This window comes from Brassica napus, chromosome A5 (assembly GCF_020379485.1).
Source record: "Brassica napus cultivar Da-Ae chromosome A5, Da-Ae, whole genome shotgun sequence".
Classification (NCBI taxonomy): Eukaryota; Viridiplantae; Streptophyta; class Magnoliopsida; order Brassicales; family Brassicaceae; genus Brassica; species Brassica napus.
Genome location: NC_063438.1, coordinates 5,013,352 through 5,031,577, shown reverse-complemented (window position 1 = coordinate 5,031,577; position 18,226 = coordinate 5,013,352). Strand labels below are relative to the sequence as shown.

Sequence of the window (18,226 nt, the reverse complement as noted above, 5' to 3'; positions counted from 1 at the left end):
AGTTTCAAATATTCCATAGTTTTATGATTGGTCGAAATATTGCATAGATTTATGCATAACTTGATCATGATCTTCGAAGTATTAAAATAAAAAAAATTGATTTTAAAGAATTCTTATTTTTATACTGTTCACTTCATAGCTTTGTTATAAATATTTTTAAAGCAATATATTACATGTTTGAGAATTTTTTTCCGAATCTGATGTAAAAATGTTGCACTTAGTCTTTCACAAAATCAAACGATCTCTTCAACGAATATCTATCACAGTATTTTGAAAAGAGTATTGAATTAAATATTGTTCACTTCATAAATCTGTTATGTTTTTTTAAGCAATATATGATCTAGTCACGCAAATTTAATGTAAAAATATCTTCTGTTGCAAAAAATATGTATAAATCAACGATGGACAACATGTATTCGTAATAACTTTGACGTGATAAAACCGTATTCAAATAACAACTATGCAATATGGTTTACAGAGTCTATATGAGTCTGTAAATGTTCTTGCTGTAAAAAAAAAAAATAACAACTATGCAATATCCGTTAAATCCCTTATATAGGAAACTCCTCTTTTCACGTCAATTTTGTTTTCATTATCACGCTAACATTGCCATTGACAATAATGTATTTGATCCCGTGATTGACAATTCAAATTTGAATCATATGTTATGGGAAAAATCAAAATGGTAATGTATTAAATTGTATTGCCTTGAATTTAAACTATCATAAAATGATCGTCGACTACAATTGCATTGATAATTATGAAAACGATAAACATGGTTAACATGCAATGGAGAAGATTTGAAACTATTATTAGCTCTTAAAAATATAATATATTAGATCGTTTTATGTCATTTAAAAAAAAGTGTACGTATATATCTATTACATTTTGCCATTATGTAGTAATTCTTCAACATTGCGATTGTGATTGGTATCTTTATCTAATACGGAGAAGAGTTGCAGCAACAGATATATAAGTAGATATGTAGATACATACGTAGACAATGAATTTTATGTAGTCTAACTATATAGAAAGGCATTAATATTTAAGTCAGACTATATAAAAAAATCGATCATTACAAAGAATCTCAGGTTATGGCAATAAAATCTCTGCGTATTTAAAGATCCAACCGTTTGTAATTGAAGCTTAGCAAGTAAGGCGCATGTTTATTTTTTTTTGTTAGTCAATACTCAATAAGCTTATAGTATATTCAAATTTTTTAATGTAATGATCAATGGTAAATATTGTAATTAGTCTAGTTAAGAAAGAGTTTTTGAATATATAAGGTGAGATAGCTTGTGGTGCTGACACGTAGGAAATGGCACACATGTAATAAACACATGAATGAAAGGTTAGTTATATACAATGCTCCTCAAATAATAAGAAAGGGATTACCTCTATTTCATATTATATGTCGTTAAACTTTCTTTTTGCATATATCAAATGATAATTATATATTTTATTTTATTTTTAATTAATGTGTTATTTTCTTTGAATTTTATAATCAGTGAAGTAAAATAATAGTAATGAAACTAAAAAATTAATAAACATACACATTGAAAATATAGGAAAACATTTAAAATGAAATACATTTTAAAATGATAACTGATATGGAACGGAGTGATATGTGTTAATCATTTTGAAACTGTAACTCAAAAAATCTACTAGACACTATATATTTGTCAAAATATTTAGTCATTTTTCTATGAATGGAAATTTATTAATGAAAATGAAGATTTGGTACAAGGTGAACTTGCAAATAATTGCTGCTAAAGCCAGATTGTGAATAAAAGTCTCACTAAAGCTAAAAAGGATTTAAACACAAGTCATATTTTTTCAGTAAGCCAAAAATCTATTGGAATGTATTTGTGTATGAAACAAAAATTTCTCACCCACAACTTACTACGTGCAGTATGGAGTTTAGATTTCAGCTCTATCGTTTTTGGTCTCCACAGAAGTCATTGACAGAAAAGATATGAAAATATATATGAAATGTAGATAAAAGAAAGAAGATAGGCAATGAATTCGATTAGAAGGCCATCGATCACTCAACTCAACTCATTGCTTTTGTCGTGTGGCATGTATTGTGGTGCAAGCATCCAAAGTTTGATAAATTATTATCATAACAAAAATGACGTAACGCTCTTCAATTATATGCGTATCCAAAATGATTCTTCTATATGTTATTATATGCATACAAGTATGTGTAAATCAAGACACTCTCAGAGTTCCACGTACGCTACACACCATATTTTAATAACTATTACCTCATAATAGTTGTATACGTACAAAATACACGTATATGTATCAAACACCGGAAAATAATAATAACAAACATATATACAATGACACGTCCACGGTCCACAACGTTTTTCTTTGGGCATGGCTGTTACCACTTATCATCAGAGACTTGTCATTTCATATAAGCTTCATTTTAATCTTCATTTTTGGTAAAGATCCCTGCGTCGCCCTCTCCTTACAATTGTGTCTAAGATTTAAACTATGTAAGAACTTGTTCTATTCTATCCAACTCAAGCTTGTTTTGGTTGAACACTTAAAACATAACCGAGCATATAAAAAAGGCAACATGAGAAAAAGATGTCAAAGAGTTATCTCCTAGTCAATGTTTTTAAACCGACCCGGACGAACCAGACACATTCCGGATCATCGGATCATCGGATCAACCGCGGGCGAACCACGGATTAATAAATAAATTAGTTTTACTATCTAATATTATATTTTTATGAAAATAAATATATAGTGAACCACGGATTAATAAATAAATTAGTTTTACTATATAATATTATATTTTTATGAAAATAAATATATAGAATCTAATTTAAGTTTTTCTAAATCTTCTATAAAACATAAAATAATAGTTTGTATATTTAGAAAATACTTAACTTTAATTTTATAGTTTATTTTCATTTTACATATAAAATATAAAAAATATAGGTGATGATTGTTTCTATTAGTTTTTAGTTTTAGTTTTTACTTTTTAGATTTTGGTTTTAGATTTTAGATTTTAGTTTTTGGTCTTTAACTTTTAGGTTTTTGTTTCTGGTTTTCAGCTTTTTGTTTTGGTTTTTAGTATTTAGATTTTGGTTTTGATGTATTCTTAGTTAATCAATACATTGTTTTGAAACAATAAATAAATACCAATAAATTTTAAAAAGTTACCATTAAAATTTATCAAAATATAGTGGTTTTTATTTAAAAAAGATTATCATGTTTTAAAATTATTTTATTTTAAGTATTATACAAAAATAGAAATAATAAAATATCTATAAATAATAAAAAATGTATATTTATAAATATTGGTTTTTGAAGATTTTATTGATTTTTTAAATATTGTTTTTTTAACAAAATCCAAACCGGATTTACCGGTTCAACCGCGGATCCGGATCGGATTTCAAAACATTTCTCCTAGTACAATAAGGCAGGAGGAAGTGAATTTAATTGTTACATTCCCCGTACGAGGCAAGCGCACAGCTTGCGTTTCTTGGCAAAAAAAATAAAAATGTGGATGTTGTGATGACTTGTGATGTTGATCTCGTACCATACGAATGCCAAAGAGTAAGCACTTTGCATATTAATTTCACTGAAATTCGGTAATGTAATTTTCTGTTGCGCAAGTCATTGTTGTACAAAATCAAATTTAATTGTACTTTTGAGCCTCCAACCTAACCACCTTCGATAGAAACATTACCTTTTTCTGTAGTTACAATATGGACAATTTCGGAGAAACTTATGATAAAGTAATTCTTACAAAACTAGAAACTTTATGACATGCTTGCGAAGATCAAAGTTAGTATGTGGTCTTGTTTTCATGAAATAGGTTCTTTTAATGAGAGTAAATAACTAAACTTCCTAAAAATATTAACATTGTTTTAATCAGATTGTCTATGAACATAGTTTTGGCAAAAACTAATATTTCATAGTAACTAATGGATAAGATCAAGATCAAGATCGAGAGAATTAATTTTGGATTTGATGGAGTTGGATAACTTGTTTTGGTCAAAAAAATAGTTGCATTAACCTAGCAGTTTATGTTTGATTGACTAACACAAATCTTAACTTAAATAGGATTTCTTATCAATGTTTAAAATGACTCATCTTCATATATAGAAGTAATTTCTTTAAATTTTCTACACATTATCTGAATTTTAACTTACTAAAAATCATATGTACCTTATCTTACAATATTTTTTTTCATATACTATTTCTTTTGCGAGATAAAAACCTTTTCTACCGGGCTATCGAGAGCCTTTCACTTTTGTTATTACGGGTTCATAAAGCCAAGTGCAGAGCTGTTCACGTTCAGCTTCTAGACCACCATTGATGTTTTTCAGTGTCAAATCAAGTCAGATAAGATTTTGGTTTTCCGATGTTGTCTACGGTTCTGAATTTCTCACCAAAAGTTTTTGCCGGTCAACATTCCAGGTTTTTATTGGTGTATCAATATCGTGTTATTCGACTATCATTTGTTTTCTCAAATATATTTTTGAGTCTTAAATAAAGCTTCTCTTAGGATCTTTTCAATTTTTAAACACATTTATCTCTATTTTTGTTGTAATGGTCTTCTGTATTTAGTTTGTGGTTGAGTTCATTTCCGGTTATATTCATTCGAGCCATTGGACATTTAGACTATAATCATTTTGTGACAAAAAAAAAGGAATAACGAGTAAGCAGATCAAAGCAAGTAATCACCTTAACTAGTACTTGAGAGGTTTCCTAAGTGACGGAATTGGCTTACAACCCTTCTCAAGCGATCGGGCTAAGGATGATAGATGCCTCTGGTGTCTTTGGGTCCAGGGTTGTCGGACTAATATATATTAACTTGTTTGGCTGCATATATGAAAAAGTGTTTGCGTGGTTTAGCAATTTTTTGAGGTGTCTAGAATGTGGAGATTCCCAACGGATAATACTTGACTGCGATGTAGCTTTTGTTAATATTTGGTGCGCCTATATCTCTTCAATATCTACTGGTTATTTTTTGTCCAAATATCATTTTTTTTTGGTCAAACACTTCTTTTAACTAACTTCTAACAAAAAATAGAAAATTATCTTTTGACATATTGAAACACCTATCTCCTGTATATTAATCCTTCAACATTAAAACATGTTTATATTAATCTTGAAATATTACAACATGTTTTCGTAACCACGTGTTATCACTATGATGATTCTTAGAATCCTTAGAAAAATAATTAGTTCATATAAATTATATTATACATTTAACTAAACTAACTATCAAATTGTTTAGTAGTGTACAAAAAAATATTTTCAATTCTTTCCTCAAATGAAAGCTACGTAATTATCTAATATGATTAACATATATATGACCATTAATGATTACAAATAATCATATTTGATAACAACTTTTGTATCCTCTCACATTAAAAAGTTTGTGATTAACGATTTAAATTTTTGTTACAGCAAATAAACAAATGTTAATAAAATCATATGAGTAAAAAGTGTCACTAATTAGTATTTATATTAAAATATAATATATATATGTCAATATCACTAAAGTTTAATTATATACCATATAAATTAAATAAAATGATTATTTTCATTTATGTTCTTACTCTAATGTGTATACTTTTATGTATACAAATTATTTTTTAAATAGTTGGTTTCTAATATGTTATTTGATCCTGACAATCCGAGAAATATAATTTTTCAAATCGAGGTGATTTTTAATATTGTAAGCACTATATATATATATTATTTCATTTATATTAAATAATTTAGTCTTGATTTTATTCCTTAAAGGCTTTTAAAATATCATTACATGATTCTAATCATCTTCTTTTGAGTTTGTTCAAAGAATAAGAGATTTGATCATTCGTCTAATACTTGTTTCTCCGTAATACCCTATCTAGTTATTATAATTGTAAGAATGAAAGATTTAAACGATTTATTATGGTTTTTTCGTTAGTCATTAATAAATCAAATAGCACTTATTTTATACATAGTTTATATATACTAGAATGATAAAGTACTATATATATATTATCTGTATACTTTTAAGTAACTAAACTTAAAAAGCGTAGGAAATAAATAATTTGTTTTTCTATAATTAGATGATTTTTAGAACAGACAGTGAATATATACTAGACAAACATTTATACTTAGAATCTTCACTTATATTCTATAACAGTTTGATATATTAGATTTGAACACTAACTTGTTAATATAATTTGTCGGTGATTTTTTTCAAAATTTTGATTTTTAGATATTTATCTGGAGATAAACTAATTTTTACATATCTGCATCTTTTTAAATTGACATTTATGCAATTTACAGATTTTTTTTTAAAAAAAAAGAAACAAAATTCATATCAGTGAAACATAAACGAGAACGAATGCATAAATTTATAGATGTAGAAAATGAAATCACTTATAGAGCATTAATAGTAAACAAATCGAGAGCAGAAAACCTAATTTTTTTTTGTCATTCAATCGATGTTACCTATCTGGTTTTGGTGATTTGTGTTAGTCTCAAAATTTAATTTTATTTTTTGCTTATCAAATCTTAAAATAATTAAAATGAAATGTAATACATTAATTTTTCAACAAAAATGATAAATTTAAAAACTAATATTTATATTCGTCATTTTACGATCGTTAAAAATGTGAATATTGTAAAATGTTAAAACTATTTGATAAACAAATATTAGTATAAAAAATTCATCCACGCACGTTGGAGGTTATCATCTGATATTATATTTAAAGTTAAAAGTTGACTGATTCTATGTTTTGGTTTTGAAAATTTCTATTGAAACACCTGTATTTTGTAAATTGTAACGCTGTGTTTATTTTGGATCTTGTGACAGCCGATAAAAAAAGTTTTACTGTTTTTGTGTTTTCATTAGTTATCTTTTTTTTTGTCAACGTTTTCATTAGTTGTCTAGCAGCCGACAGAATGTAATGAGCCTTCTTATTTCGAATCCAATTTAGGTAAATTTTTAACTTCATTAGAAAAAAAAAACAAAAAAAATTGCGGTCCCATTTTCGACCAACATTTATGCAAGTAATTATCTTAAAAATCTAAAATCCAAACGCATGATTCATTGTTTATTACTCAAACTCAGGAACTCGCTCTAAACCATCATACGACTGCGTTAAATGATCTGGATACTGTGACAAATTTTATAATGTAATCTTGATCGATCTGATACGAATTTATAAAAATCAAATATGCAAAATAATACTGTAATGAAGTTGGTTTTGTTGACAAAAAATAAAATAGCTAATGAATTTTTTGTCGGTCATAAGGGACCCACAACCGTCGACTATCAAGACTCATATCACCGTTGCCGACAAATATAGTGAAAGCTTTTTTTTTTTTTCAGTTAAATAAAATTTCGTTTATTTCATAATAATCATTCATTTAATTTAAATTATAAAATACTATTGAATTTCAACCTTGTCCTCAGGGACATCTGCCAATTTAATTTGTTTATGTTAAAATATAAAAAATAATTTTCTACCAAGCTCGAGTAAAAGAAAAGAGGATCAGAAGTACTTCATAATTTAAAATAACACAATATATAATCTCTCGAAAAACTGAATATTGACATTTATAATCGATATAAGTTTAAGGCTGATGATCGTGTTGGTTTAAGTTCAATATTCATATAAAGCTTTCTTCAAAAAAAAAAATATTCATATAAAGCTATTTTGTTACAATGAATTAGGCAACATTATATATATATAGATATACTCTAAATGTTAGATTCAGATTTATTATGGATTTCCAATTTAAAACTAATTGGTAATGAATAGATTGAGATTAATTCTTATATTTCTAATATAGGATGTTTCTCATCAATACCCTCCCTTACGCTCAGACATCTAAGTCTGAAGCGTGGACAATGTGGGAATAACATCCACAGAAGGTCCAACATCGGTATAGTAGTAGTAGTTGTAGTAAATTAGGTCAAAAGATCTTATCGCTTTGATACCATTTTAGATTCAGGTTGATTATAGGTTATCAACTGAAAACCAATTGGTAATGAATGGATTGACATTAACCTTTTATATAGTAGTAGATTAATTCTTATATTTCCAATGCGGGATATTTCTCATCAATACTAAACAATATTTGAATTTTAGTAAGAAAAATATTTCGATTTTTCAAAATTAGTCCTTAAGAATCATGACTAAAGTGGCAGAAGATATTTTACATAAATCAATCTTTATTCTTAACATAAATTTCCTGTAAGCAGCAAATATGCTGATTAAGATTTTTAAAATTCAACATCATATTTTCCAATATAGTTTTTGTGATTAAATGTAATGTTTGTTACAGCTAGGATAGTTATAGTGTAAGAATGTATATTGCTAAGCACTTCACTCTGAACATCATACCAATCAACCAATATATTAGATATTTAGGTGATGATTGTCTATATAAATTTTAGATTTTAGTTTTTATTTTATTTTTGGATTTCGATTTCTAGTTCTTTTTTTTTAGTTTTTGGAAAAAAAATTGAATGGTGATTTTAGATGTTAAATTCTGGATTTTAGTATATGTTTTTAAGAAAAGTTGATTAAATTGATGAATAATAATCAATATTAACAATAAAATATCTTATGAATATAATAAAAAATATAAAATACTACCTAAAACACACATTCAAAGATAGTAATATGGATTTGTCATTCTGAATAATTTGATGAATTTGTTTCTAAACCAGTTTTGCATGAATATGATCATCCACCCTTTGTCATTCTGAATAATTCCGATTATTTTTATTTTTTTAAATTAGTATTTTATTGCATAGTTTATTTATTAATGTGAATTTACATAATTGAGTATGGGAACATATGATCAATGAAAAATAATTGGTCCAATTGTATGTATAATCACTTATTTTATTTGATGACATGATGGTGACTGGTGAAGTGAAAGTATGAGAGTGAGAAGGGGAATAAGCATTGGAAAAATATGAAAGAAGAAATCTTTCAAAAAATGTAAATGATAAATAAAAAATAAAAAATCATTGTTGGTAAATCTAAAAATACAGATTTTGGTTTTTGTGTAGAATTAAATAGTTGTTTGGAAACTAGTTTTCTAGTTTTTAGAAAATCTTTTTTAACAAAATCTTGATTAGTAAATAAACAAAGTAGTTTTGTTAAAAAAACAAAAGCTAAAAACTAGTTTACAAATTACAAACAGTCAATGATTAATTTGAGACCTAAATCACTGGCGATCCTAATGTTTTTCTACCTAAAAAACATGACCGAAAATTTAGAATTTGTTTTTTTCTTCGAGAACAATGAAAAATGTGATTTTAAATAAAGTACTTGAGCTCAAATATAAATTTTCTTCGTCAGCCAATTTTTTTGAAGTTAAGCTAATATATGATTTGCAGAAAATAAAAAAGCTAAATATATGATAACCCTTAAGTGAAGACAAAGTTGTGTGAGGCATATTAAAGTCATGTCGACAAAAAAAAAGTATTATTACAAAGATGGCTGAGAGCCTGAGAGTAGATCGGTGGAAATGACATTTGTTCAAAACTATTGTTAGTTGACATTGTTGATCGAAGAAACACGATGTGTAATGTTTTCTACTTTTCTTTGACATGTTATGCATGTTTAATGGTTTTACGTTATGATTAAATCATAATCTATCAACACAAACATCTTGTGTATTGGGCTTCTTGTCAAATTAAAATTTTAAATATTTCTGAAACAAATGAAAAAGTCATATAACAGAAAATATATTTTAAATAAATTCAGAAAACTCAAAATAATACTTTTACAGAGTTTCAAAAGACAGTTATCTACCACAGTCTCCGTACTTTTGTCCAAAACAGATTTAGTCTCGTAATCCTTTATATACTAAAGCGCAAGTCGCATGCCCAATAAAATTTTGACACATGGCATATGATTTAATTTTTTTTTTAAAATGTAAATTCTGAAAAAGGTTTTTAAGAGAAAACAGTTTCGTTTATTAAAATAACTGATTCATATATATTTTCCGTACCAAATTAAAATCTATATAAAATAATTTTTTTTATTATTTCTCCCACTAACATCATGATCCCACAATCTTTAAAACCGTTAACCTTTTTTCTATCTTACGATGCTATGAATTCTTCTCTACATGTAATTGCTCCATTGACTCTCTCTATATGAGAGTGATCAAATTTCAATTTCTAACAAGACAAATCGATGACTTCTGATGATTGTATCAACATTGTCAAGTCAACAGTTATATATCGAGATCGGCATGGTCTTTGTGCCAAGGCATCACACCAATACTCTTTTAAGAAAATATATTTTCAAAATTAGAAGATGAAGGTTAAAATCCAGATTAGTGAGACTAAATACGTTAAACTATTCAATACTCAAATCCTAAGTTATGTCATGTTGATTTTTTTGATGAAACTTTTTTTTTCCTAACCTACTTTTTTTTTCTTTTTCTCTGTGGATTTTGGCTAATCGACATACTTATAAGCAGTCTGTGACTAAAAAAGGTAAACATCATAAACTAGGTTAAAACCAATTTTGAAATTAACTAAATTAATTTTCGATTTTCTTGAAAATGTTTATTGGTTGTGGTGGTGATAATACGAGAAAAGAAAGTACGAAGCTCACCTTAAAGATTTACAAGGCCTCCTAATAAACGAGAAGGACTCCCATCTCAGGTTGGTTTTCCTTAATTTTGATATATGATTTTATAATTGTATAGAGATATTGTTTTTGTTTACTTAGAGTAACATACACTTTTTTTTTCTTATATAATGTCACCAAATTTCGTAGAGCTGAAAATGAAGAAAAATAAATACACATGGAGAGGAACTAAAAACTATAGATATATTGACGTTAATTTATCTACAAAAATAATGTTAATGTTTTAATTGATTTTGAGCAAGTGATATGTTTTCCCTGAATTTCATATAAAATACTTTTTGTTGGTTATGGAAAAGAGAAATCAATTAAGTTTATCACTAATAACCTTTAAGTAATATTTATTTTATTGTAAATTATATAATTTAAAAATATATATGGACATAAAACAATGCCCGTGCTTTTAGCACGGGAGAGAATACTAGTATATATATATTGCGGTGATGATTTTTTTTTTAAAGAAAATATTGCGGTAAAGTTAGTAAAGAATTTATAAATGAAGAATTTACTTAGGGGTGGGCGTTCGGGTACCTGTTCGGGTTCGGGTCGGGTATTTCGGATTTTCGGGTATTTCGGTATAGAGGTCTAGAACCCGTTCGGGTATTTCTGTACTTCGGGTCGGGTTCGGGTATTTTTAGTTCGGATTCGGTTAATTCGGATCGGGTTCGGATATTTAGATTTTGAAAAAAAAAATTAAAATTTTCATTTCTCAAGTTTGTTGTATTTAAAAATATAACTTTTAGTTAACTAATTTTCTATTTTTAATAGATTGAATGGTTAATAGATTTGGACATAACATTTTAAAACTAAAAAGGCATTAATTTAGTTTTTTTTACGTAAGTTTTTGTTAATTTTTGAAATAAAAAACTTGACATGCATTTTAAGTGATTAACAAATCATTTTTTCCATAATTGTATGTATATCATATGAACTTAAAGTATGTGTAGTATCAATATAAATATTTTATATAAAATGAGAGATATAAACTAGAAATATATGGTTAATTATACATATGTTCGGTTATCTTCGGATATCCATTCGGGTTCGGGTATTATCCGTTCGGGTTCGGGTATCCAATCTCTCCTTATTCAATACCCGTTCGGGTATTTTGCTACTTCGGTTCGGATTTCGGTTCGGGTTTTTCGGATCGGGTTCGGGTGCCACTTCGAATATCGGGTAAAGTGCCCACCCCTAAATTTACTAGTGTGATCGGTACTTAGTTTGGTAACGTTGTATCACGGTATTGCTCCATGCTTAATTATCCGACTCGGCCGGTCATGAGAAGATTTTACCGTGATTTTGTACCATCAAAAATTTCTACTGTTTTTTCCTTTTTACATTTATGGTAAGTACAATAATGAAACTTTGCTAAAGAAAGATATCCAATGAATGCATTTATATACACTTTAATGAAACACACATCTGACATTCATTGGCTCTATCGTAATAATTGTTTTTATTACTATTGCACTATTTCCACAAGTTTTTTAGCTTCTAAAAACATTACCATAAAACTATGATATTAAAGGGGAAAAAATTGATGCAAGAATCAAGATGACGAAAAACATACTAATCATCGTCTTATTAATTTCCGTTAAGTTACTAGTAGCTTGTTGTATTGATTGGCATTGCTGCTTCGACAATTATCATCAATTCTCTCAACATGCGGAACAAGAGTGGTAAATGGAGAACGAGAAGATTACGATATCTACTACTTTGTAACATCACTTCCATGTGTATTTTAACAAAAATCTGCGGTCTCCATTAATGTACTCAACGAGTTCATAATACAAGATTATGGTTGTAGTAGGCCATGTCAATCGATGTTGAAACCCTTTGTAATTGATCGGTCAATTTGTGTGAATGTAATCTTAACCTAAGATTTTTCCATAAATTTAAGTATATTTCACGAGAGCAACGTAATAATGCTAGTGATGTTATATATTTTTGGACCGTTTCAGAGTCTTAGGTGAGTGGGCCACCCATTTTCATTATGTAATTTTCTGAGTGGGACCATTTCATTTCCAGTTTTTTTTTTTTTTTTTTTTTTCATTTCCAGTTTCCATCATAAGCGCTTATAATATATGCCATACTGATGTCCATCCATCCCCACATCATCTCTCTCCCTGCATTTATATACTGCACTCTTCTTTGCTCCACTCCACACAAAAGAAGAGAACCAAAACATGACTAACTCTCTCATCTCTCTTCTCCCAATCTTCCACTTGTTGGTGTTATTAGGATCCTCAGTGAATGCTTATTGGCCACCATCACCTGGTTACTGGCCAAGCTCCAAGGTTGGCTCCTTGAACTTCTACAAAGGTTTTAGGAATCTTTGGGGTCCTCAGCATCAGAGAATGGACCAAAATGCCCTCACCATCTGGCTTGATAGAACCTCAGGTATTGTGATTAAACTCTGCTTTTCATTTTCTCAAGTGGATATTTCAAAATTTTTTTTTGAAGTTTTTGTTTCTTTTTATTGATAATGTATTTGGGCTTTCTATGCATAGGAAGTGGATTTAAGTCAGTGAAGCCATTCAGATCAGGTTACTTTGGAGCATCCATCAAACTCCAACCTGGCTACACTGCTGGAGTCATCACATCTCTATATGTGAGTTAGAGACTCTCAAGTAGCTCTCTAGTTACATTTAATGACCTTAATTAAAACTAACTAAGATTAATTGTTGCAGCTATCAAATAATGAGGCACATCCAGGATTCCATGATGAGGTGGACATCGAATTCTTGGGGACAACATTTGGGAAGCCTTACACACTTCAAACAAATGTGTACATTAGAGGAAGTGGTGATGGCAAAATCATTGGTCGCGAGATGAAGTTTCGCTTGTGGTTTGATCCCACTTCGGATTTTCACCATTATGCTATTCTTTGGAACCCTAGAGAAATCATGTAAGCATTCTTCTCCTTAATGGTCTTATGAACAAATTAATTTAAAATTGTTTTTGTTGAACCTAACACGTTATAACTAGTGTAGTTATAAAAGATCCGTTTTCTGAAAAGAGAAAACTATAAAATTATTTTATGGCCGCAGATCTAGGTGGATGTATCTAGAGCCATATAGTAAACAAAGATAGTTGAAATTTTATTTTATAAATGGAAAAGATCTTCCGTAGGGTTGCATTATTCGTGCAAGGAGAGATATAATTAGAGACAAACAAGAAAAGACAACGACCGTACGACGGTGGACAACTATACTTGATTTTTTTGTTAGTCACAAATAATTAATGATTTTCTCATGTTATTCGTTTCTAGGCATAACCAAAATGCCAGCTTTACTAATTTTTAGTTCCTTTAACCAAGTATGATTCCTTTACACCTATGAGGTGCGACCACATCAATGGGACATACAGAATCTACCTACCATTCTAAGCATTTAATATATAGAAATATTTTCTAACTATTTTAGAATTAGATCTCACAATTTCTTACCAGAATGTTACTATATAAAACATAACATACATATTTTTATCAGGGGATATATATATTCCTTATTTAGTATTCAAACAAATATTGTTTTTGTTTCATTTGTGTTTTCAGATTTTTGGTGGATGATATTCCCATAAGAAGATACCCAAAAAAGAGTGCGGCTACATTTCCACTAAGACCAATGTGGCTTTATGGTTCTATATGGGATGCTTCTTCATGGGCAACTGAGAATGGTAAATACAAAGCTGACTATAAATATCAACCTTTCACTGCCAAGTACACCAATTTTAAAGCGATTGGTTGCACCGCCTACTCATCCGCACGGTGCCATCCACTGTCGGCTTCACCATACCGTTCTGGCGGATTAACTCGGAAGCAATACCAAGCAATGAGATGGGTGCAAACACATAATATGGTATACAATTATTGCAAAGATTATAAACGCGATCATTCTTTAACGCCGGAATGTGGGCGTTAGAAGAAAATTTGAAAAATGTTCTGAGGTTTGAAAGTTTTAATTTTCATTAAGAAAGTTTTGCAAAAATTGGGAAATTCTAAAGGTTTTATGCTACTACATTATTGTCTGTTTTTTCTTTGTTTCACAAAATAAAGGTTTCTTTTTTCTCTTTGCTTATCATCTTGTCGAATATGTAAATGTTTCCAATACCATATTGTTGGTCAAATGTGTTCCAAAAAAAAAGATTGAATGTTGTTTCGTTATTCCATAACATGATCAGATTTATCTTAGCAATTTACATATCAATTGTCAATAAAATGGAGGGTACAAGGCTATTAGCTAGAGCGATGCAAAATTTACAGGAAAATATATTTTAGCTAACAACTTATTTAACCGTCACGAAATTATTATCGACCGATCTCAAACGACTGCTTGATATTACATACTATTATTTTTTACATCATCAGGCTATAAACAAATTTCAGGCTATCTAGTTCAATCTTTATAGATAAAAACACTAATAACTATCCGGTCCAATAATTCTAAATCCAATTATTTTCTCTTGGAGAAGGGTTCCAATTCTTTAATTTCTGGCCTTCATCGAATCTTTGAGAGTAATATGATGAAGCCAAGCATATATAACTGTTTATCATCGTCTGGAAAATTTGTACTTAGAAAATTATGATGAAACCAAGCATATAGGTATATATGTGGTGATTTTTTCAAGAATAACAATTTACAAAAAGATCCACATTAAATATCGAGAGAAAACAATCGACAAAGTTTCAAATGCATTGCAAAGAAATAAATGTCAGGACCAAAATGACAAGTAAGACTGCAACTGATCAAGACGAAAATATTAATTTCATATAAATTCGATTTTCTTTTATTTTATTTTTAGAAAGGTTATTTCAATTAATTTGAGTATATTATTCAATATGGCTTATACATTTACTTTCCGGACAGTTGACTATGTGGAATTAAACTAAGCTAAGCAGAGAAATACAGAATCATATAAAATGGCAAAAACGATTTTAAAATAGAAAGTTGATATGTATTATATGTGAATAACTAAATATAAATATATATACTTATATTAAAATTTAATCTATTTATTTTATAAAACATGATCCATAATTATTTTTAAAATAAATTATATTAAATAAACTAGTTTCAAATTATTAATACTTAAATTTTCAAGGATTTACTAATCAAAATTTCATTAAATTATACTTTATTCATAAATTTCTCATACCAATATATTTGTGTCCTATATATTTTGCATTTTGTAGCCAAAAAAAATCTTTATAAAAACATCTCCATAAATGATTGGAAGATATTTAGTGCTATATAAAAATTATGGTTGTGATTGAAAAGATCTACATCACTTGTCGATCAAGCTCCTAATATATAATATATTTTGATAGTTGGATTCTAATAAATAATATATAATCACCAATCAAAAACCTTAGATAGAAAAGAAGCAACTTCAAAATAGTAAAATTCCACAATTATTTTTCCAAAATACTATTTTTATCAGTAAAGTTCTTGGAAACAATTTGGAAATTTAATCTAAGTCAGCCGTAAATCTTCCTGAATATATATATATATATATATATATATATATAATTAAGATATCGTAAATATTGAATCATATAAATAAATGAATTATATGTGTTTTGGGAATCACCGTTAATGATTAATTAGTCCCCTAAACAGAAATATATTTCTCATGATTTTTTTAGATAGGTAAGTAGATACATTGTTTAGATTATACACTTTATAAATTTCTGTGAATGACATCCGAAAACATTATTCACTGGTCAAATGAATTTTTATCGCATGATATTAAAAAAACAATATCTTCTGTGATATTTTTCGTATTATTTATAAATAAATGGAATGATGGTTGAATACGACTAAACAATGAGCAGGAGTATTCCATCTGAATTTGGTAGATGCGTACAAGACGATTGAAAACATCAAACATTCGTTAACAAAAATAGCCCACAAGCACTACTGACCCATGCTTCTCTTTTCCTCTTTTGGTATTTTATGAGAACGTTGACATTCATTCATAACTTCAAATGTGGTTGTAGATGTTCGAATGTAACTTTATTTTCTTTTTCATTATGATTTTTTCATATTCTCTTAAGAACTAATTTTTTTCCAACAAAAGATATAAAATAGATCGTAAGCAGTTTAGATGGAATCCGTCCATGTCTTCCCGTGGACATTTATGCGAGTGGCAGAGTAAGCCATAATCAAAGGTAGGAACCGTGCGAAAACTAGTACTGTGAGCTCTTTTTTTTTGGGACATCACTGTGAGCTCATAAGTATTACTATAATGGTGGTAAGAAAAAAAAAACTTGGGACAAAGCATAAATCAGTATGTCGTGAATTTAAATTCTGCTAAAATTTACTATTTGCTCGACCAAATGACATGAAACCATATTTCAAGTTTCATTAGAAAATACCAGATCAAATTTCCCGTTAGTACTGTCATCATCAAAGATTAATTGAACTTTGATCCAAATATCTCATAAGTGAACTGACCCTAATCTTCCATTAAAATTATGTTCTGATAGATAATTGTCGGAATTGGCATACTTTATTCTTAATTAAAAGTTAAGATACGCAAAACGATTTGAATTTTTTTTATTAAAGACATTGAAAATGTTGCTGAAAACTAGATTCAATCTTTCGAAGCTAATAAAAATCTATCTCTACATTGTTTCTCCCACGTGCTTCCTAATTGCGACGTAAGAAATCTAATAACACTCAATCAGAGTACTATGTAGAGAATACGTTGTTAAACTACCGAGAGGCTTTATCATACAACATCTTAGAAACAATACACTAGTCTATAGTGTCCATCGTATGGAATTTGTGGAACATCAATATATCATCATGGTAACCCTTAGAGTTTAGAGTAAAAAATGCTTCAATTGTACTCTATTTCTCACTCTATAATAGAGTAAAAAATAGATTTACTCCAAATATAGAGTAATTTGTTTTTTTTTTGTTCATCACTCTATTTTCTACTCTAAAATAGAGTACCATTGGAGCAAACTCAAACTCTATTATAGAGTTACTCTATTTTAGAGTAAAAAATAGAGTAAGCTATTGGAGATGGTCTTAGGATTAGAAACATTTTTTTTTTTAATGAAAAGCATTAGAAACACTAATATTATCGACAATACTAGAAACATTATTATCAGGAAACAAACAAAAAGCCAAGGGCTTTCGAACTTTCACGTCGAAACGATTTCATTGGGCATTGATGAGATCTGCATATTATAGTGGGTTGGCTAGCCTTGTCTTTGAGTTTCGACAGACATTGTCTCCTTTCAAGCAATGTCCTTTTCTATATCTCTGTCTTTCCATTTTTTTGTTTGATTATTTTCATTGAGTATAGAAAAATTCATACAATCTATTCTTTTTGAAGTAGTTATAGTTAATCAGCAAATAGTGAATTTTGTTTGAATGGTTTATCAGATAGGTTGAGAGAATAAGATGTGAGTAGTTCAAATGATATACAAGATTAGTAATAATTTTATATTTGAGACTTAATCTATAATTATTTTTAAACCGTTTTGCATGAGTTAAAGCATAGAAAGCACAAATTTCCATATATAGTGGATATATATAATTTATAGCAGGAAAATATTATTC

At 28.4% G+C, this 18,226-nt stretch overlaps 1 protein-coding gene across 1 annotated transcript; it reads left to right on the top strand.

Moving 5' to 3' along the window:
- Positions 1 to 12,751: 12,751 nt before the first annotated feature.
- LOC106451086 (probable xyloglucan endotransglucosylase/hydrolase protein 32) lies at positions 12,752 to 14,814 on the top strand. The gene is made up of 4 exons (XM_013892946.3): positions 12,752 to 13,049; positions 13,160 to 13,260; positions 13,340 to 13,557; positions 14,206 to 14,814. Exons 1-4 carry the CDS (start codon positions 12,836 to 12,838, stop codon positions 14,570 to 14,572), a joined length of 900 nt encoding a protein of 299 aa, XP_013748400.1. The 5' UTR covers positions 12,752 to 12,835; the 3' UTR covers positions 14,573 to 14,814.
- Positions 14,815 to 18,226: the final 3,412 nt, after the last annotated feature.

What these genes read in the sequence shown, in the direction of transcription:
- LOC106451086 (XM_013892946.3), top strand. Translation starts at nt 12,836, where the DNA reads ATGACTAACTCTCTCATCTCTCTTCTCCCAATCTTCCACTTGTTGGTG. An exon ending in CTGGCTTGATAGAACCTCAG is followed by an intron (nt 13,050 to 13,159) that starts GTATTGTGATTA and finishes TTCTATGCATAG; the next exon opens with GAAGTGGATTTAAGTCAGTG. An exon ending in TGGAACCCTAGAGAAATCAT is followed by an intron (nt 13,558 to 14,205) that starts GTAAGCATTCTT and finishes TTGTGTTTTCAG; the next exon opens with ATTTTTGGTGGATGATATTC.